General features: G+C 34.0%; 2 protein-coding genes and 1 long non-coding RNA gene across 3 annotated transcripts; all 3 read right to left on the bottom strand.

Moving 5' to 3' along the window:
- Positions 1-138: 138 nt before the first annotated feature.
- Positions 139-6,448, bottom strand: LOC130447865 (polygalacturonase-like). The gene is made up of 4 exons (XM_056784906.1): positions 6,117-6,448; positions 1,876-2,087; positions 1,253-1,577; positions 139-434 (listed from the first exon to the last, which is right to left on the bottom strand). Exons 1-4 carry the CDS (start codon positions 6,406-6,408, stop codon positions 190-192), a joined length of 1,074 nt encoding a protein of 357 aa, XP_056640884.1. The 5' UTR covers positions 6,409-6,448; the 3' UTR covers positions 139-189.
- A 3,685-nt stretch (positions 6,449-10,133) lies between these two features.
- On the bottom strand, positions 10,134-16,629 carry LOC130443400 (polygalacturonase-like). The gene is made up of 4 exons (XM_056777990.1): positions 16,241-16,629; positions 11,733-11,944; positions 11,345-11,669; positions 10,134-10,426 (listed from the first exon to the last, which is right to left on the bottom strand). The coding sequence occupies exons 1-4, from the start codon at positions 16,533-16,535 to the stop codon at positions 10,182-10,184; spliced, it is 1,077 nt and encodes a 358-aa protein (XP_056633968.1). The 5' UTR covers positions 16,536-16,629; the 3' UTR covers positions 10,134-10,181.
- Positions 16,630-21,621: 4,992 nt separating this feature from the next.
- LOC130447208 (uncharacterized) lies at positions 21,622-21,991 on the bottom strand. Its single transcript, XR_008910222.1, has 2 exons — positions 21,907-21,991; positions 21,622-21,853 (listed from the first exon to the last, which is right to left on the bottom strand). It is a non-coding gene; the product is annotated as an uncharacterized LOC130447208 (long non-coding RNA).
- Positions 21,992-22,825: the final 834 nt, after the last annotated feature.

The raw sequence follows: 22,825 nt of genomic DNA, 5'->3' as shown, positions 1-22,825 counted from the left end.
TCTTTCTTTTTATTTTTCGGTTCTTTCAGGTTCTATACAACCAAGTATTGAGGAAGATAGAATTTGAAACAATTCTCATCAAATGTTGATAAAGATTTTGTACAATGTACTGAAAATGTGGGTGGAACAAAAAAATAATGACGAGAATCAATTATGAATTTATTTCAAACCTTGATTTGGTTATAAGTATTAACAAGAAAATCCGGATGGTATAAAATTGCAATAGCTGCTTCCGGTTCCTAAAATGTTAATGTCCGACCATGTCCAATTTGAACATTTATTTTCGCTACATACAATATGAACAGGTCTGGTGAGTTCACCCTGTACGGACCCATATATGTTTATCATTTTCAAATTAGTTATTTCGATTTGCCTCGAATAATTTCCAATATCGCCGTAATCTTGGTTGATGTATATTCCATCCTCTTGGATACCTATTTAAAAAAGATTTTTCCGTACTACAAAACATGGAGATATGAACATGAAGATACACAATGAAAAATGGACACTCGACATGTTAAAGCATGTAGACAAAGAGCAATGAAAATTATAGCAGCCAAACGATCATCTTCTATCTCTCATCAAACATCAAAACGCAAAGAATTACTCAAAAAGCCGTGCTAAAGACGTAGTAGCTGTAAAATTTAAAATACCATATCAGGTAAACCCTAAATACCTTCCAAATTCTTTTTTTCATCTTTGTACACCCCAACCAAGTGCACGAGCTATATATAAGCAATCATTTCCTTTTTACTGCTACTCTAAATCTTCGTTGGCTCTTATAATAAACTTTTTCATGATAGTATCATCAATAAGAAGCTTGGAAGCAACTTAAGGTGATCTATCATCATCAACAGCTCCTTTTGGACAAGGTAAATGTATGATAAGACCTCTTTTATGGACTAAACTTCTCGAATCAAATATTCAATTCGTTGATCTTCATTATTTTCATCGCTACCTTCTTTTAATTCTATTTTTTCTTCTATTACTACGAGATGTGCGGAGGAATAGCATGAGTGGAGATTTAGGTTCCGTATACTTCGATAGAGCAGATAAAACTGAAGTAACTGTTGAAGAAACATCTGCAAGTTGCTATGACTGATGTGAAGTCGTTCTAGATTTGATCCTCTGCACGTTGTCGTAGAATGGAAAGCACTTAAGGCAAATATGTTTATGATGACGATGTAGATAAATTGGAAAAACACTTAACGAAATGACTAAATGAGGAAGATGACGATGATATTAATTTTACCTGAAAACGCAATGTTTTTATAAGTGACATCGCTTATAAGCGCACGTCCTTTTTTAGTCTTCAAATGTATCCCGTATAGGCCGTCAGCTACTAAGCAATCGGTGAAAGTGATATTTTTCAAAACGCCACCATCTGTATTGTCATCGGTGAAGCTACCAACTGACATACTCAAACCGTGGGTACCATAACATTGGATATTTCTAAAAACCATATTGGAACCACCATTAACTACTACACAATCGTCTTGGTTTAACACAACGGAATTTTCGATTAACAAGTTTTCAGCATGTCCAACACCGAAACCGTCGGTGTTCAAACCATCTTGCTGAAATTTAGAAACAAAAAGGTGAAAAGTGAGAACCAGAATGAGAAGATTAAAGTAGATATGAAACAAAAAGCAAAAGGAATTAACTAAAGAATGATACAAAAAGAACCAGAAGTAGAGGAAGATTAAGGCAGATCTGGATGGACTAAATAAACGAAGTTACTGACAATAAAGGAAAGAAACAACACGCGAAGCTACTACCAACAAAATATGGAAAGAAATGGAGAGAATTTTGAAGGAAATATAGAAAAACATGATGAAATAAGTGAAAACAAAAATTGAAAACCATTTTCCTTACCGTATTTCCTGCCACTGCATCAATTACCCATCCGGTAATTGTTAAATCCGAAGCATGCATACCCACACAAAAGAACGGACAATTCAACAAATAAATATTTTTGAAAATTGATCCCCCAGTTGTCGAGATCTGGACAAATTTTGGTTTCTTGACACCACCGCCTCCGCCTTGTCCGTCCCAATATTTTTCACCTTGAGCGTATAAAATGCTGCCTGGAACATCGAGAATATCATGAAAATTAGTCCTTGCTAAGTGCTAGTACATAAGATATTCCAGTAGCAAACAATTCCGTCCGAAATTGACGTTAATTCCAATTCATTTGTTCTTTTTTGGCTGATAGAACTGATACTGATACCTAGCTCATGGTAGAAAATGTTAAGTACGTTACTGATAATTCTGAAAAGGACTATTGAACATTAATATTAAATTAGTATATTGCCCTTGACAAGTATGACAATTTGCATTATCTAATCATTTAAAGTGAGTAGAATTTGAGTATGAACTTCGCTAGTGATAGTGACAAAGAAAGCGTATAAAATGCTGCCTGGAACATCGAGAATATCATGAAAATTCGTCCTTGCTAAGTGCTACTACATAATATATTCCAGTAGGAAACAATTCCGCCGGAAATTGACGTTAATTCCAATTCATTTATTCTTTTTTGGCTGATAGAAGTTCTTAAGCAAATTTTGAGGCTTTATAGAGAAGAAACAGTCCTTTATGGCTACATATAGAAGCAAAAAAGGTCGCAAAGGTCTTCAAAAGATTGTATAAACCAGCAAAATGGTCTTGGTTACATTCTATAAGACTTTCAGTAGCATATATTGGTCGATATAGTTCAGATTTATTCTTAACATAACATCAATTCTTCTCGATTTGCCCTGGCTAAGTGCTACTACATAATATATTCCAGTAGGAAACAATTCCGCCGGAAATTGACGTTAATTCCAATTTATTTGTTTTTTTTTTGGCTGATAGAATTTCTTAAGCAAATTTTGAGGCTTTATAGAGAAGAAACAGTCCTTTATGGCTACATATAGAAGCAAAAAAGGTCGCAAAGGTCTTCAAAAGATTGTATAAACTAGAAAAATGGTCTTGATTACATTCTATAAGACTTTCAGTAGCATATATTGGTCGATATATTTCAGATTTATTCTTAACATAACATCAATTCTTCTCGATTTGCCCTGGCTAAGTGCTACTACATAATATATTCCAGTAGGAAACAATTCCGCCGGAAATTGACGTTAATTCCAATTCATTTATTCTTTTTTGGCTGATAGAAGTTCTTAAGCAAATTTTGAGGCTTTATAGAGAAGAAACAGTCCTTTATGGCTACATATAGAAGCAAAAAAGGTCGCAAAGGTCTTCAAAAGATTGTATAAACTAGAAAAATGGTCTTGGTTACATTCTATAAGACTTTCAGTAGCATATATTGGTCGATATAGTTCAGATTTATTCTTAACATAACATCAATTCTTCTCGATTTGCCCTGGCTAAGTGCTACTACATAATATATTCCAGTAGGAAACAATTCCGCCGGAAATTGACGTTAATTCCAATTTATTTGTTTTTTTTTTGGCTGATAGAACTTCTTAAGCAAATTTTGAGGCTTTATAGAGAAGAAACAGTACTTTATGGCTACATATAGAAGCAAAAAAGGTCGCAAAGGTCTTCAAAAGATTGTAAAAACTAGAAAAATGGTCTTGGTTACATTCTATAAGACTTTCAGTAGCATATATTGGTCGATATAGTTCAGATTTATTCTTAACATAACACCAATTCTTCTCGATTTGCCCTGGCTAAGTGCTACTACATAATATATTCCAGTAGGAAACAATTCCGCCGGAAATTGACGTTAATTCCAATTTATTTGTTTTTTTTTGGCTGATAGAACTTCTTAAGCAAATTTTGAGGCTTTATAGAGAAGAAACAGTACTTTATGGCTACATATAGAAGCAAAAAAGGTCGCAAAGGTCTTCAAAAGATTGTATAAACTAGAAAAATGGTCTTGATTACATTCTATAAGACTTTCAGTAGCATATATTGGTCGATATATTTCAGATTTATTCTTAACATAACATCAATTCTTCTCGATTTGCCCTGGCTAAGTGCTACTACATAATATATTCCAGTAGGAAACAATTCCGCCGGAAATTGACGTTAATTCCAATTTATTTGTTTTTTTTTGGCTGATAGAACTTCTTAAGCAAATTTTGAGGCTTTATAGAGAAGAAACAGTACTTTATGGCTACATATAGAAGCAAAAAAGGTCGCAAAGGTCTTCAAAAGATTGTATAAACTAGAAAAATGGTCTTGATTACATTCTATAAGACTTTCAGTAGCATATATTGGTCGATATATTTCAGATTTATTCTTAACATAACATCAATTCTTCTCGATTTGCCCTGGCTAAGTGCTACTACATAATATATTCCAGTAGGAAACAATTCCGCCGGAAATTGACGTTAATTTTAATTTATTTGTTTTTTTTTTGGCTGATAGAACTTCTTAAGCAAATTTTGAGGCTTTATAGAGAAGAAACAGTCCTTTATGGCTACATATAGAAGCAAAAAAGGTCGCAAAGGTCTTCAAAAGATTGTATAAACTAGAAAAATGGTCTTGATTACATTCTATAAGACTTTCAGTAGCATATATTGGTCGATATATTTCAGATTTATTCTTAACATAACATCAATTCTTCTCGATTTGCCCTGGCTAAGTGCTACTACATAATATATTCCAGTAGGAAACAATTCCGCCGGAAATTGACGTTAATTCCAATTTATTTGTTTTTTTTTGGCTGATAGAACTTCTTAAGCAAATTTTGAGGCTTTATAGAGAAGAAACAGTACTTTATGGCTACATATAGAAGCAAAAAAGGTCGCAAAGGTCTTCAAAAGATTGTATAAACTAGAAAAATGGTCTTGGTTACATTCTATAAGACTTTCAGTAGCATATATTGGTCGATATATTTCAGATTTATTCTTAACATAACATCAATTCTTCTCGATTTGCCCTGGCTAAGTGCTACTACATAATATATTCCAGTAGGAAACAATTCCGCCGGAAATTGACGTTAATTCCAATTTATTTGTTTTTTTTTTGGCTGATAGAACTTCTTAAGCAAATTTTGAGGCTTTATAGAGAAGAAACAGTCCTTTATGGCTACATATAGAAGCAAAAAAGGTCGCAAAGGTCTTCAAAAGATTGTATAAACTAGAAAAATGGTCTTGGTTACATTCTATAAGACTTTCAGTATCATATATTTGTCGATATAGTTCAGATTTATTCTTAATATAACATCAATTCTTCTCGATTTGCCCTGGCTAAGTGCTACTACATAATATATTCCAGTAGGAAACAATTCCGCCGGAAATTGACGTTAATTCCAATTTATTTGTTTTTTTTTTCGGCTGATAGAACTTCTTAAGCAAATTTTGAGGCTTTATAGAGAAGAAACAGTCCTTTATGGCTACATATAGAAGCAAAAAAGGTCGCAAAGGTCTTCAAAAGATTGTATAAACTAGAAAAATGGTCTTGGTTACATTCTATAAGACTTTCAGTAGCATATATTGGTCGATATAGTTCAGATTTATTCTTAACATAACATCAATTCTTCTCGATTTGCCCTGGCTAAGTGCTACTACATAATATATTCCAGTAGGAAACAATTCCGCCGGAAATTGACGTTAATTCCAATTTATTTGTTTTTTTTTGGCTGATAGAACTTGTTAAACAAATTTTGAGGCTTTATAGAGAAGAAACAGTACTTTATGGCTACATATAGAAGCAAAAAAGGTCGCAAAGGTCTTCAAAAGATTGTATAAACTAGAAAAATGGTCTTGGTTACATTCTATAAGACTTTCAGTATCATATATTTGTCGATATAGTTCAGATTTATTCTTAACATAACATCAAATCTTCTTGATTTGCCTGTCTAAGTGCTACTACATAAGAATGTCCAGTAGAAGAAACAAGAATATAGATTAACGACAGCATAATAAAAGATACCTAGCTCACGGTAGAAAATGTTAAGTACGTTACTGATAATTCCTAAAGGACTATTGAATATTAATATTAAATTAGTATATTGTCCTTGACAAGTATGACAATTTGCATTATCTAATCATTTAAAGTGAGCAGAATTTGAGTTCGAACTTCGCTAGTGATACTGACAAAGAAAATTTGCAAAATTTTAAATATATTTAATCATTTAATATTGGTAAAATGTTATTTACCTGGGGCTCCTTCTACCAGTAAACCTTCTCCGGAAAAATCTAGCAAGGGTCCTTCCCAGTAAGCAACTTCGAAAGTGGTAACACCTTCGAAAGTTACTTTGGTACCTTTAGTGACATTCAATTTCAAGGTTTCTCCACCGGGAACCAGTAAATTCGATATAATGATATCAGTGCATCTTTCTACGGCTGTCGAAACTTGATTGAAATGTGTTACTTTACAGGTGTTGTCAGCCCTTGTTCCAAGGGTGAAAACGAATAAGAAAAACTGTATTTTGGTTTGTAACTTGATCATTTCGAATAAGACTATTATGTGATTTCAATTCGAGAACATAAAATATGGATACTTGACTATGGAGATAACATATTTGTAATATCTAATACTACAAATATTCCATTCAATGATACGAGGGATATCTACAAAATAACACAATTGTTTTGGTGGAAATTTACTTATTAGAAGAAATATCATGCAGAGAATATATAAGACCGAGACGTGTAAGAAGAATTGCAGTATAGAGTAGAGATGGGACAAAAAGAAACAGTTACAAAATTACAATGGACTAGTAAAACGTATAGAAAAAGTTTTATATAGATGAAAAGACGAAAGCTGTGATAAATTTCCTCTTATAAGTTATGAAAGAAGACCACGAATGGCGAGGACAGCGTGTAGAAAACAATCTGAAATACACGTGCTAGAGAAAAAGTTAAAGAAAAAGCCAAAACTGCACGGCGATAAGGGTACTGGTTCTATTAATAAATTCCCCAAAACAAAAAAGAAATGACCTGCGAGGTAGCGGTTCTGCTACAAGATAACATGCTGATAACGCGCTTCCAAACATCTCCACGGTTACGTAAAGTTCACTAGGTGAATTCCCGAGGAGCATCCACTCGGAGAGGTCATTCTATGAGTTTCAGTTGTTTGATTTACTGAAATTTGTATCTTAAGACATTCTGTAGACAAAGTAAAACGAGGAAATGGAAATTATCTGGAATTAACTGTTTTGCTTCACGATAACGCGCTTCCAAACATCTCCACGGCTACGTTAAGTTCACTGATTGACTTCACGTGGAGCATCCACTCGGAGATGTCATTCTATGAGTTCCCCTTGTTTGATTTATTGAAATTTGTATCTTAAGACATTCTGTAGACAAAGTAAAACGAGAAAAATGAAATTATCTAGAATTAAACTATTTTGCTTCATGATAACGCGCTTCCAAACATCTCCACGGCTACGTTAAGTTCACTGATTAACTTCACGTGGAGCAACCACTCGGAGATGTCATTCTATGAGTTCCCCTTGTTTGATTTCTGAAATTTGTATCTTAAGACATTCTGTAGACAAAGCAAAACGAGGAGAACAAAATTAACTTGAATTAAACTATTTTGCTTCGCGATAACGCGCTTCCAAACATCTCCACGGCTACGTTAAGTTCACTGATTAACTTCACGTGGAGCAACCACTCGGAGATGTCATTCTATGAGTTCCCCTTGTTTGATTTCTGAAATTTGTATCTTAAGACATTCTGTAGACAAAGCAAAACGAGGAGGACAAAATTAACTTGAATTAAACTATTTTGCTTCATGATAACGCGCTTCCAAACATCTCCATGGCTACGTTAAGTTCACTGATTAACTTCACGTGGAGCAACCACTCGGAGATGTCATTCTATGAGTTCCCCTTGTTTGATTTCTGAAATTTGTATCTTAAGACATTCTGTAGACAAAGCAAAACGAGGAGGACAAAATTAACTTGAATTAAACTATTTTGCTTCATGATAACGCGCTTCCAAACATCTCCACGGCTACGTTAAGTTCACTGATTAACTTCACGTGGAGCAACCACTCGGAGATGTCATTCTATGAGTTCCCCTTGTTTGATTTCTGAAATTTGTATCTTAAGACATTCTGTAGACAAAGCAAAACGAGGAGGACAAAATTAACTTGAATTAAACTATTTTGCTTCATGATAACGCACTTCCAAACATCTCCACGGCTACGTTAAGTTCACTGATTAACTTCACGTGGAGCAACCACTCGGAGATGTCATTCTATGAGTTCCCCTTGTTTGATTTCTGAAATTTGTATCTTAAGACATTCTGTAGACAAAGCAAAACGAGGAGGACAAAATTAACTTGAATTAAACTATTTTGCTTCATGATAACGCGCTTCCAAACATCTCCACGGCTACGTTAAGTTCACTGATTAACTTCACGTGGAGCAACCACTCGGAGATGTCATTCTATGAGTTCCCCTTGTTTGATTTCTGAAATTTGTATCTTAAGACATTCTGTAGACAAAGCAAAACGAGGAGGACAAAATTAACTTGAATTAAACTATTTTGCTTCGCGATAACGCGCTTCCAAACATCTCCACGGCTACGTTAAGTTCACTGATTAACTTCACGTGGAGCAACCACTCGGAGATGTCATTCTATGAGTTCCCCTTGTTTGATTTCTGAAATTTGTATCTTAAGACATTCTGTAGACAAAGCAAAACGAGGAGGACAAAATTAACTTGAATTAAACTATTTTGCTTCGCGATAACGCGCTTCCAAACATCTCCACGGCTACGTTAAGTTCACTGATTAACTTCACGTGGAGCAACCACTCGGAGATGTCATTCTATGAGTTCCCCTTGTTTGATTTCTGAAATTTGTATCTTAAGACATTCTGTAGACAAAGCAAAACGAGGAGGACAAAATTAACTTGAATTAAACTATTTTGCTTCATGATAACGCGCTTCCAAACATCTCCACGGCTACGTTAAGTTCACTGATTAACTTCACGTGGAGCAACCACTCGGAGATGTCATTCTATGAGTTCCCCTTGTTTGATTTATTGAAATTTGTATCTTAAGACATTCTGTAGACAAAGCAAAATGAGGTAAAGAAAATTATCTAGAATTAACTGTTTTGCTTCGCGATAACGCGCTTCCAAACATCTCCACGGCTACGTAAAGTTCACGATGAGCATCCACTCGGAGAGGTCATTCTATGAGTTTCATTTGTTTGATTTACTGAAATTTGTATCTTAAGACATTCTGTAGACAAAGCAAAATGAGGAAAAGAAAATTATCTAGATTTAAACACTTTTGCTTCATGATAACTCGCTTCCAAACATCTCCACGGCTACGTAAAGTTCACTAGGTGAATTCACGAGGAGCATCCACTCGGAGAGGTCATTCTATGAGTTTCATTTGTTTGATTTACTGAAATTTGTATCTTAAGACATTCTGTAGACAAAGCAAAATGAGGTAAAGAAAATTATCTAGATTTAAACACTTTTGCTTCATAATAAGGCGCTTCCAAACATCTCCACGGTTACGTAAAGTTCACTAGGTGTATTCACATGGAGCATCATGAGATGTCATTCTATGACCTCCTTTTGTTCGATACACTGAAATATGTACTAAAATATGTTCTGTAAAAAAAACAGAATCACGAGGAGAAACTTGTCTGGAATGGAACGATTTCCCTCGACGATAACATCGTGGCGTTCATTCTTTTCAAAATTTGACAACTAAGTAATACCGTAGTCAGATTCTAGAAGATTCGTAGAAATAACTTGAAAGTTCCTCTTGTTCTATTCGACACGATAAAGCAGTCAAGAATAACAAACATTAACAATGAGATAGTTCTGTTTAGATTGTTGGTAATTAATTTTGATTTAAAACAGTGTAGGTTCATTTTTGAACACTCCTCGTATATACAAATTGAATTTTCGTGATAGTATTGTTACTTAACTGTAAAATTTCATGTATGATTATTCACAATCACTACTTGTGGTTCTAGAAATCCACAAGTTTCATTGACTTGAAATTTCGCTCGACTAATGGACTGCGTTTAACCTTATAATTCACGGTTTTACCTAATTGACGATTAAAGTAAATAAGGACTCGTTTTTTTTCAAAATTTTGTAAATGGAATAGTGGAAATATTCTGCAAAGTTTTTAACCACAATAATAAATGTTTTCGTTTTGAAAATGGAAGTATGGAAAAGTTTTACGAAATGCAATGGTGTTATGCAAACATTTATTTCCAACTAAAGTTTCATATTAGAATTATTTCAACAAGAAAATCCGGATGGTATAAAATTGCAATAGCTACTTCCGCTTCCTAAAATGTTGATGTCCGACCATGTCCAATTTGAACACTTATTTTCGTTACAAACAATATGAACAGGTCTGGTGAGCTCACCCTGTACGGACCCGTATATATTTATCATTTTCAAATCGGTAATTTCGATCAGTGCCGATAAATTTCCAATATCTCCGTAATCTTGGTTGATGTATATTCCATCTTCTTGAATTCCTATTAAAAAAAAAATATTTTCCTGTACATGGAAATATGCTAACACTCAATACGTCGTGTGACTAACTAAGAAAAACACATTTTTTCGCCAATTATGGATTTCATTCCTTTCCAACGCTTTATTTTATTTATTTTAACTTTTGCTTCAAAATATTATTCAGTTTCAGCAATTGCTTCTTTATTTCAACTGAATTTCTCACCAGCGAGTATTTTTTGAGATCAGCGAATAGTCACTGGGGGCCAGATCTGGATTAAACGGTGGATTTGGAAGCAATTCGTTCAATTTAACAATCGTTGCCATCGAATTGTTAATCGGTGCATTGTCTTGGTGGGACAGAGGTTTTTTCTTCAACATATAAAATCGTTTTTCATTGATTTTTGCATTCAAATGATCCAACAATTCTGTAGTATTCGCTATTGATTGTTTCTCCCTTTAGGGGATTCGCATCCCAAAATACTAGAGCCATAACCTTTCCAGCTGACTGTTGTGTCTTCGGACGTGGTTCAACGACTGCAGTCCACTTATATGATGATCTTTTTGATTCTAGAGCGAAGTGATGGATCCAAGTTTCATCTATTGTCACATATTGACGTAAAAATCTATTTTATTTCTTGTAAACATGGCGAAAAACTGCTTTGAATCATCAAAACGTTGTTGTTTTTGATCGATTATAAGTAAACGCGATACCAACTCGTGGTTAAATATTAATAAACGTCATATGGACTTGACAATGACAGCGCCATCTATGTGTCAGTCACACGAGTTATTGAGCGATTATATAGAAACTTATACAAGTGAGAATTGAAGGTCTATAAAGAAGATGAATACATTAAAGATGACACAGAAGAGGTAGATCGAAAAGGAAGTGGAAAGGCTAAATGAGGAAGATGAAAAAGATAATAATTGATTAATTTCACCTGATAAAGCGATATTTTGATAAGTAACATCGGTTATAAGCGCATGTCCTTTTTTAGTCTTCAAATGTATCCCGTATAGGCCGTCGGCTACTAAGCAATCGGTGAAAGTGATATTTTTCAAAACGCCCTCATCTTCATCTTCATTAGCAAGATTTCCAACTGACATACTCAAACCGTGGGTACCATAACATTGGATATTTCTAAAAACCATATCGGAACCACCATTAACCACTATACAATCGTCTTGGTTTAACACAATGGAATTTTCTATGAGGATGTTCTGACCATATCCAACACCAAGACCGTCGGTGTTTAGACCTCCTCTCTGGATTTAAAAGAAATAATCATCAAGGCAAAGCTACTAGAAATAGTGAAAGAGAAAAATTACCGTATTTCCTGCCACTACATCAATGACCCATCCGGAAATAGTTAAATCAGAAGCGTGTACGTTTAAACAGAAAAAAGGGCAATTCAACAAATATAAATTTTTGAAAACTGACCCTCCAGTTGTTGTTATATGAACGAATTTCGGTTTTTTGACCCCACCAGATCCACCTTGCCCGTCCCAATATTCTTCACCTCTAGCGTACAAAATGCTACCTAAAATTAAGCAAAATCTATTACAACAAATTTATGAGTGTACCTTTTGTTTGTTGACCTTAAAAAGACTTACGACTCACCGAAAAGCTTTGAACAATACAGGAGACAAGGACCAAAGTATGAGGATTATTTGCTGGTAGGTCTGAATGTATATTTTAATGATTTAGAATCAGAACTATGTACAGATTTAGAATTAAATTGGAAAATGGAAAATTATGACTGAATAAAAAGTAAGAAATAATCATATAAAATAGAAAGACTACGAAGAATCGTAGTGAGACTTATCAGTAGATTGGTTTTTATAAAGAAAGAGACCAAATTATTGGATCTAAGAGGAAGAAGAAGATTTTTTTAAAGAGGTATGTTCCGAATCCGAAAAATTTAATGATTATAAATTTGAGATACTGACCCAACATACTTGAAAAAAAAAACGTTAAAACGTTTAGGAAAATATGAATCAAACTTTTATTTACGTTTGGTTCTTTATGGCTCATAATTCTGTAGCATACAGGGAGTCTCAAGATAAAATATACGCTATATCTGGACAAACAAGGCGAGATATGCTACACAGAATTATGTTACATATTACACTTAATATGTGATTGCTATTTCAATGGCAAGGAAACAACCTTTGAATACTTATATCAAACATTGGATAGATCAAATTTTTTTCGGGTGTTGCAAATATTTTGAACCAATAACGAGTAGTCCTTACCCAACTTCAAAGTAATGTTGTAAATTTGGACTCATATAGTAAATATGTTTATGCACTCATCAATGACAAGGTTTCTCAACAAGCTCTACACAATTTGCTGCTTCAGTCAAGTTTTTTTGAAAACTGTCTCAAATTGAGTGTAAAATTTTTGACTAAAAAGATTGATACCGATACAAATCAAAAATAGAAATGACCGGAACTTGAAAACAAAGCACAGACCGGCATTTCAAACACAATTATGACCAAAATTATTACAATTTGGGTGCCTCTAGTTCTGAGCGTAGGTTTTTTTACGCAGCTTCGAGTAAAATGTTGAGAAGGGTTTTGAGAGATCAATAAAAAGAGGTGTTTAAACTATTGTCGTTTACTATGATTCGACATCAAAAGAAGAATCAATGGATTGACATCGGAAAGGAGGAGTCGGGCAAAAAAAGCGAAGATTACGAAAAGCACCAAAAAACTCAAGACTACATTATTTTAGGATTTCAAGATTTAAGAGATTTAAAAATAAGAACATTTAGAAGTATTAATATAAAAAAAGTTCTAAGAAGTACGAAATTAAAGAAATATGGATAGCAACCGTTTGATATGAATTATTTATAAATAAAATATGTAATTAATTCTAATATAAATATGTAAACTCCTCATAAATAATTGACTAATATTCTAATTCATGCTATTCCACTATAAAACTCTTAAAAAAATATATATGAAAAACATTTTAAGAGGTTAACCTTCAAATATTTACATAATTTTAGATAAACGCGTTTTTTCTATTTCGATATCGATATATTTTTAGATAATTGTTATATAGAAATAATATAAAAATGTTTAGGAAATGAAACTTGCTTAAATAAATTGTTTACTGCTCACTAAACCACAGAGCGTACAAAGAAGACTTTTTTTTTACCAATCAAGATCAAACAAGATTGCCCAATGCAAAACAAATATGGTTTGATTGATTTTAGTGCCATAGCGCATCACTATGACACTAAAACTGTCAGGCAGATCACACGGAACATGTTTTCTAAGCCTTCGCTTGGTGGAAGGACTCATTAGGGATTGAGCCAATCCGTTGGGATGTTGTTGGTATTGGGTACATACCACATAGCATTTACAATAATTCTAAGTACTTTTGACTGGAATCTTTCTATAATTGCTATATTTGAGTTGAATGCAGTACTCCATACTTGAATACCATAACTCCAGATGGGTTTTAGTATGACAGAAACTCATTGATTGTTAGTTGTGATATTCAAACTATTAACCAGTACATTTACATCCAATTGCTTTTTCTTGCTTAGTTAGTCGTCGTTCAGATGGATTCCAAGGTATTTTGTACATTCTTTTTACCGCAGAAGATGCCAATTTAATATCACAGTTAAACAGAACCTTCTCCGTTGTGTATACGAAACATAAACAAATATATTTTCATTTACTTTCAGTCTGCCCAGTTTTCAGTCACAGGGAAATGGCGTCCAAGTTTGTCCGCAATATATGAGAGGCAATAGCTTCCCGATGTGGTGCTAGCGCAGCAGTATCAAATAGAGGATGGGGCCAACTGCGTTTCGCTGTGGAACGCTTCATTTGATGTTAACTTGAAAGTACTGGAGGTCCGTGGTGCCAGACCTTGTCGAATGCCTGGCCGATATCTAAAAAGGCAGCCGAACAGTATTCGTTATCTTCAGATTTGTTCTATGGGGACATGCCGCTCTCTAAATCCAAATTGGTAGTTTGGTATTTGGTTTTAGGATCTATTTCCTCTATAAGTAACTTTTTTATAAGTTTTGACATAACAGGTGATAAGATAATTGGTTTGTAAGATGTAGTCTCTTCAGGAGGTTTCCCTGGCTTGGGGATTAGTACCTAGAAGTTGAGCTACCTCATATCGGGGAGTTTTTTTTTGGATATATATGCTGTATTAATTTTTCGATCTGCTTTGGGGTAAATTTTTCTGGTGCTAGTTGATATGGAGATTCTAGAAAATATTTGACTTCGTACTTAATGTTGAAATGATTCTCTAAAAAAGGATTAGACAAAAAGAAGAAGAAAAATGAAGTAGAAACGATAGAATTCTTCCATTACATGACACAACGAATGATTTATCGAACATATTTTCTAAATAGTATCTTCTTCTAAATTAAAATCAAATCTAACAACAAAGATAGATTGTCTTCTTCACAATAACAATTACGAGACATACGCAATAATTTCTTTCAATTGACAGCAGTAATCGTGAAGAGAGACAACGCTATAATTGACGTAACGTCAATAACTGAACGTACTAAAGGTTGAATTAGACGTCATCGTATTTTGAGGTTATGAGAGCTTCGTTTACTATGTTGTTTTTAGCAAATGATTGGATTAACGTCATCGAATTTTGAGGTTATAAAAGCTTTGTTTACTATGTTGTTACTGATACGAAATTGCACCAATCAAATGCCTTCTGAAGTATGCGCCAAATCTGAAGATATTTCTTTCATGTATGAATGAATAATTATTAATTTATTCAGTTGAAATACATTGAAAATACTCAAATTCGTTTTAATAAAAAATATAGTGGAAGTGCTGAAAAATAGCTTCGAACATTAACAGAAAATAGCTCAATCCAAGAGCTCAGGAGTTTGGTTTACTTTTGAAAGATTTACTCAACTTTTTCAACTAACGAGGGCTGCTACTTGAGTTTCGAGGTAGACAAACAAAAACAAATATTTAAAATTGGTTATGGCTTTAATGATTTTCAAAATATTCTCCATCGAACCAATTTCCATTCGGATTGAGGTAGCTCCAAAACATGTGTTTGAACGCATCTTCATATGTGGAAAAACTTTAACCTCGTAATTTATTTTTGACCTGCAGGAATAAGAAGAAATCATTGGGTGCTAAACACGGATTATACGGTGGATGACCCATCAATTCGATGTTTTAACTGTTTTTATTTCATATTATGTATGAGAGATCGAATTGTCTGGCACTTCTGGCAAATAAATGCTGGTGTACCATTCAGAATTGAGGCTCTAAGTCCAATTACTCCAGAAACAGTCCGAGCATATATTTCGGAGTGCTTTTGAGGTACCGCGATAGGATTTGTTCAGCATTTCTTTGTACCAATCGACACGCAATTTTTTTGAGCAATTTATGCAGTTTCCAGTGCGAATTTATGCGAGTGGGGCTAATGCCCAAGTATACCTCAATTTCAACGTGACGAATTTACAATTTCATCATCGATTATTTTTGGAAATGCAGCTGATTTCGAACAACACACGTTTTGAGTACGTTCACCATTAAATCTGTCAAACTGTGTGATGGTTTTTGTTTTGACATATATCAAAATTTAAGTAGCGGCCCAAGTATTTGAATTATATCGATATCAAGCAACGCCCTCTATCATTCACATTTCTTATTAAATAGCTTGGAATTTATGTACAAAAGATCTTTTAAACAACATTAAGTTTTCAAAAATCGACTAAGCAGAACCGGAAGGAGAATTTGTAGAAGAATTCGATTATTGTATATAAAGTGGATAAATTTAAAAAAAAGTGGTTTTCTCAATTTTATATTTACATATAATAGATATTTACCTGGAGCTCCTTCTACGTATACACCTTCTCCAGAAAATTCTACCAAGAAACCATTCCAATAAGCCACTTCGAAAGTGGTAACACCTTCGAAAGTTACCTTTGTACCTTTAGTCAAATTCAGATTCAAGGTTTCTCTTCCGGGAACTAGTAGGTTCGAAATAATGATATCAGTGCATCTCTCAATGACTTTCGAGACTTGAGTAAAATCTGTGATTTTACAATCATTATTAGAAACAAAAGAAAACGAAGTTTTGAATATTAATGGTAAAAACGCTAATTTAATTACGAAATTCATTATTATAAATTGAATTTCAGTAACAAATACTGAATAATATAAGTAAAAACTCGAAATGATGGAAATATAATCAATTCATTTCATTTTCAAGATTGATAAAGATCATATCGCCAAATCTTACGAAATACCTTCTCGAACTTTAAGATGGCGCTTAAATCTCGCAACGCATATTTTTTTTGATGATGTCTGGTACAAAAACCTTTTTGTAATCAAACTGAAAGGCCAATTTTGGTCCAAATTGAATTCAGTAAATTCATTTTCGTACAAAAAACTATGGAAAATCAATATTTGGACGAAAGCATTTGGAAAACACTTTTTCTCTCCAAATAAAATCTATTTATTGTTAAACATATTATAACATATCAGATCATGATAACACGTACTCGTCAAGTAGACACGATACAAGTTCACGCTTCAAGAAATGTCTGCGTACCAACCGAATTCCAACAATTTTCGAATTCGCCACTACCAAATCGTTCAACAGTGTGGAAGACGTACCAGAAATTGTTAAGAACGGGCTCTGTTGTCGACGCGCCGCGTTCTGGCATTAGTTGAGCAGCCGAACCAAACTGCAGTGCGTTATGTGTTCGGGAGTACCTTAATGTTCATTTTGATGAATGAATAGGTAGAGGATGATTCGTTGAATGATTCTGTGGGGCTATCTCAAGGACCGAGTTTTCGTAAGAAGACCCACGCACCTTTCCGAATCGGAATTAATTAAGAATTAACAATAAACCACAAATAAAAAGACAATTCTGATTAGAATTTTTATTTCATATAAACTAATAACAACATCAGTATTTTTTCAATGATATTATGACTAAATCATTCACTTTCTTCTCCCAATTCCTCCTAGCGTATTAGCGAATCTATTTCCCGCATTTTCCATTGCACTAAAAGCGTTTTCCATTCCTTGAGACGCCGCTTGGTTCGCAGCATCGATTCCTCGTTTGGCTGCTTGTCTAGCTGCGTCCCAAACGGATTGTACCCCATCTGTCACACCTGTCAAACTTTCGGTGTCTGTTACGTCGGTATCTGTCATTTCATCCGTTACTTGTCCAGCTATATCGTCCTAAATAAAGGAAATTGTTCAATAGAATTTTGTTAACGGTTGGTTTATTAGAAATAATGCGACGGGTGCTACTAAGTTTCGAGATATGGCAACACTGATGCGAATATGTCAATTCTGACGTCGGCATCATAAATTTTGGCAGTTTTAATGATAAACCTACTCAGAACGTGTTGATATACGAGTAATAGTTGAGTTGTTTACAGATGAAAAATCGATGCTGTGCCTAAATTGATATTTCAAGATCGTCTTGTGACATATCGTGATATTGGGGTATACTTGAGTATTAGTTCGTCGCCGTTTCATTAGAGCAACGTAGAACGGTCAATTCTGATTGGTACATTAGCGTTTGGTTACCAGAAATGTTCGAAGAAATCACGGAAACTAATCGCTGAAAACGAATCATTCTCCACCACGACAATTCGACCTCTCGCACATCTCAAAACTTAAGTAGCGCCCCTCGTATTATACGAAAATAATTGATAAAACCATGTAGAGAATATTTAGAAAGGAAAGGAATAGAAAACTAGCTTGAAGCAACCATGAACAAAAATAAACACAAACAGTAGAGAGTTTCCAAGTTTCCAAGCATAAACCCCATAAAAAATTCTGATTTATGTTGTGTGTTTTTGAAACACCCTATATATCTATAATGGATACGAAATTATTAGAAAAAAAAATGTCACTTACGTAAAGCAGAGCAACGGTTAATAAAATCAGAAAATGTTTCATTTTTGGTTATGGACTATAAAACTGTGACTTCATTTTGTTTATATAGTCTAAAAAATGTATAATTACCATGACACGGAAGTATCTATGGTAGAAAAACATCCCATTTTCCTTTAGTCATGGTAACATGAACCGTTGAAAATTTGATTTTCATATTTAATTATCGACTGTGATTATTAGGAGACTAAAATATATGATTTATTAGAAAAGAAAATAATCAATTTATTGGCACGACGTATTTTCTACGATTTTGTCGAAACTACTGGCAACAATGTATTTAGAGAATATGTTTTGGAAGATAATACATACCATTAATTCGTTTTATATCTAACTCCTATAGATGACGCTATTTTTTGTGTGATTTTTTGAAAAATCCAGGTAAACATCTTTAAAATTTCCAGGTAAAAGAATGTGGTTAAGTTTAAATAAATTAGTGTCGATAATGTGATGGGACACCCTGTAAACAAGGAGGAGGACAGTGGCGGCTCGTGGTGATAAAGTTTAAGGACTTTGCGAACTCAAATTTTGTTGAAGAAAGAGCGCGCAGAGCACAGTCGTATATCCCAGATTAATAATACTACGTGAATTAGAAAATTAGTGGATTATTCAAATGGTAGATTTCACTAAATTGTTCATCAAGGTATCAGAGGGTGACTGCGAAGTTTTGAAAATTTTCATTTGGATAATAGAAATCGTAAAATTATCTTTTCTTAGAGGATTTCAGCCGACTCTAGGGTGAAGTGGGACACTTTATTGAATGCGCCGAACTTCCCTAGTTAAATCTCTATTCAAATCTGCAGTAACAAACGTGTGTGATCGTAGATTATGGAAAGAGCGCGCAGAGCACGTTCGTATATCCCAGATTAATAATAATGCGTGATTTGAAAAAATGAAAGGATTATTCAAATGGTAGATTTCACTAAATTGTTCATCAAGGTATCAGAGGGCGACTGCGAAGTTTTGAAAATTTTCATTTGGATAATAGAAATCGTAAAATTATCTTTTCTTAGAGGATTTCAGCCGACTCTAGGGTGAAGTGGGACACTTTATTGAATGCGCCGAATTTCCCTAGTTAAATTTCTATTCAAATCTGCAGTGAAAAACGTGTGTGATCGTAGATTATGGAAAGAGCGCGCAGAGCACGTTCGTATATCCCAGATTAATAATACTGCGTGATTTGAAAAAATGAAAGGCTTATTCAAATGGTAGATTTCACTAAATTGTTCATCAAGGTATCAGAGGGTGACTGCGAAGTTTTGAAAATTTTCATTTGGATAATAGAAATCGTAAAATTATCTTTTCTTAGAGGATTTCAGCCGACTCTAGGGTGAAGTGGGACACTTTATTGAATGCGCCGAACTTCCCTAGTTAAATTTCTATTCAAATCTGCAGTGAAAAACGTGTGTGATCGTAGATTATGGAAAGAGCGCGCAGAGCACGTTCGTATATCCCAGATTAATAATACTGCGTGATTTGAAAAAATGAAAGGCTTATTCAAATGGTAGATTTCACTAAATTGTTCATCAAGGTATCAGAGGGCGACTGCGAAGTTTTGAAAATTTTCATTTGGATAATAGAAATCGTAAAATTATCTTTTCTTAGAGGATTTCAGCCGACTTTAGGGTGAAGTGGGACACTTTATTGAATGCGCCGAACTTCCCTAGTTAAATTTCTATTCAAATCTGCAGTGACAAACGTGTGTGATCGTAGATTATGGAAAGAGCGCGCAGAGCACGTTCGTATATCCCAGATTAATAATACTGCGTGATTTGAAAAAATGAAAGGCTTATTCAAATGGTAGATTTCACTAAATTGTTCATCAAGGTATCAGAGGGCGACTGCGAAGTTTTGAAAATTTTCATTTGGATAATAGAAATCGTAAAATTATCTTTTCTTAGAGGATTTCAGCCGACTTTAGGGTGAAGTGGGACACTTTATTGAATGCGCCGAACTTCCCTAGTTAAATTTCTATTCAAATCTGCAGTGACAAACGTGTGTGATCGTAGATTATGGAAAGAGCGCGCAGAGCACGTTCGTATATCCCAGATTAATAATACTGCTTGATTTGAAAAAATGAAAGGCTTATTCAAATGGTAGATTTCACTAAATTGTTCATCAAGGTATCAGAGGGCGACTGCGAAGTTTTGAAAATTTTCATTTGGATAATAGAAATCGTAAAATTATCTTTTCTTAGAGGATTTCAGCCGACTTTAGGGTGAAGTGGGACACTTTATTGAATGCGCCGAACTTCCCTAGTTAAATTTCTATTCAAATCTGCAGTGACAAACGTGTGTGATCGTAGATTATGGAAAGAGCGCGCAGAGCACGTTCGTATATCCCAGATTAATAATACTGCTTGATTTGAAAAAATGAAAGGCTTATTCAAATGGTAGATTTCACTAAATTGTTCATCAAGGTATCAGAGGGCGACTGCGAAGTTTTGAAAATTTTCATTTGGATAATAGAAATCGTAAAATTATCTTTTCTTAGAGGATTTCAGCCGACTTTAGGGTGAAGTGGGACACTTTATTGAATGCGCCGAACTTCCCTAGTTAAATTTCTATTCAAATCTGCAGTGACAAACGTGTGTGATCGTAGATTATGGAAAGAGCGCGCAGAGCACGTTCGTATATCCCAGATTAATAATACTGCTTGATTTGAAAAAATGAAAGGCTTATTCAAATGGTAGATTTCACTAAATTGTTCATCAAGGTATCAGAGGGCGACTGCGAAGTTTTGAAAATTTTCATTTGGATAATAGAAATCGTAAAATTATCTTTTCTTAGAGGATTTCAGCCGACTTTAGGGTGAAGTGGGACACTTTATTGAATGCGCCGAACTTCCCTAGTTAAATTTCTATTCAAATCTGCAGTGACAAACGTGTGTGATCGTAGATTATGGAAAGAGCGCGCAGAGCACGTTCGTATATCCCAGATTAATAATACTGCTTGATTTGAAAAAATGAAAGGCTTATTCAAATGGTAGATTTCACTAAATTGTTTATCAAGGTATCAGAAGTGTTTTAGCCGTCCCTGGGGTGAAGTGGGACACTTTATTATCTATTGTATCCGGGGGGTGGGTGAAAAAATTTTTTCTAATCATGGTAACATATGAAACGTTGAAAATTTTATTCTTATATTTAATTATCGACTGCATTTCAAACTTACCTATTTAAGTCTGCCGTGACAAACGTATGTGATCGAAGGTTATGGAAAGAGCGCGCAGAATGATGAATTGTCTTTCCGTTCGAAATAAGTGAGAGATTAGTGTAAAAAAAAGTACAGGGAGTTCAATTTAACATGCCTTTATTATATATTATATAATTTCGTACGAAACGTTATTTTTTCTTCCCAAAACCGCTCATAGCTTGTGATGGTATTGATGCCATATCGCTGGCCGATTTCATTGCATTTTTCATTGCATCCATTGGAATTTTTGCCATTTCAGATGCTGCGTTCATCCCCGTTTTAGCTAGATTACCCATATCTGCCCCTTGTCCGCTGACTAATTCGCTTAATTGCTAATTATATCATTAAAATAAACAAAAATTAGACTTTAAGTTATTCTACTTACCACTAATATGCAAAAAATAGATAAAAAAACGATATATTTCATCTTCAATATGATTTTCAAAGTAAATCAATGCCTAATGTGTAAAATATTTCGTTTTTTTATATGAAAATTGATACCAGTAAGTTCCGGTTATATTAGTTGAATTAAATTACATAATTATGTCAAATTTACTTTAATTTCTTTTATATCCGATGTGATAAATGATTTTAGTGTCAATTATAGTGATTATAATAATAAAATTATAAAAGTTAATGAGTTTTTAATTATATTCTAACATATGTTTACTGAAGGGGAAAGAAAAACCATAATACCTATCCAAATCACAGTAAAATCAATCAGTACAGTTTGGTAGATCGTTAAACGGAATCCAAATGATAAACATTTAATTTTGAATCGAAAACATTCGTCTTCTATAACTGCATCAAAAAAATACGAAGTTGCGGCTATTAAATAACGAGACTGGTGATTTAAAGTTTATTTCGATATGTTTATTTATTTATTATTACCCTCAATACACAACCCTCCTGTTACCCCACTCAATTCCTTTCTTTTACAGCTCCAACAGACTTTTAGCCATCTTGATAACACTTAAATAACTCAAAAACACGTGGACATTACAAACATTCAATGCCATACATTTGTTTCAATAAATTATGATAAATTTTCAGTTACAGTTTTTTCAAGTTTCATTAGAAATTTCTTAACAATCCGTTGCTCTATTTTCACTATAATATACGGTGTTACGGCTACACTGGTTTGTTTACAGATACGGTGGACATTCAAAAGAGAGGCACCTCTAGCCTCGTTACTTAATACCTATTGACTCTAACATCTCTAATATGAATGTCATTCTTCATTTTACAAAAAAAAAATATGAAACAACTCGTAAAACAGATTCCAGTAATTGAGCTATGGTTCA

The sequence above is a fragment of the Diorhabda sublineata genome, chromosome 1, assembly GCF_026230105.1.
Source record: "Diorhabda sublineata isolate icDioSubl1.1 chromosome 1, icDioSubl1.1, whole genome shotgun sequence".
Classification (NCBI taxonomy): domain Eukaryota; kingdom Metazoa; phylum Arthropoda; class Insecta; order Coleoptera; family Chrysomelidae; genus Diorhabda; species Diorhabda sublineata.
This window is presented reverse-complemented; position numbering and strand designations above follow the sequence as displayed.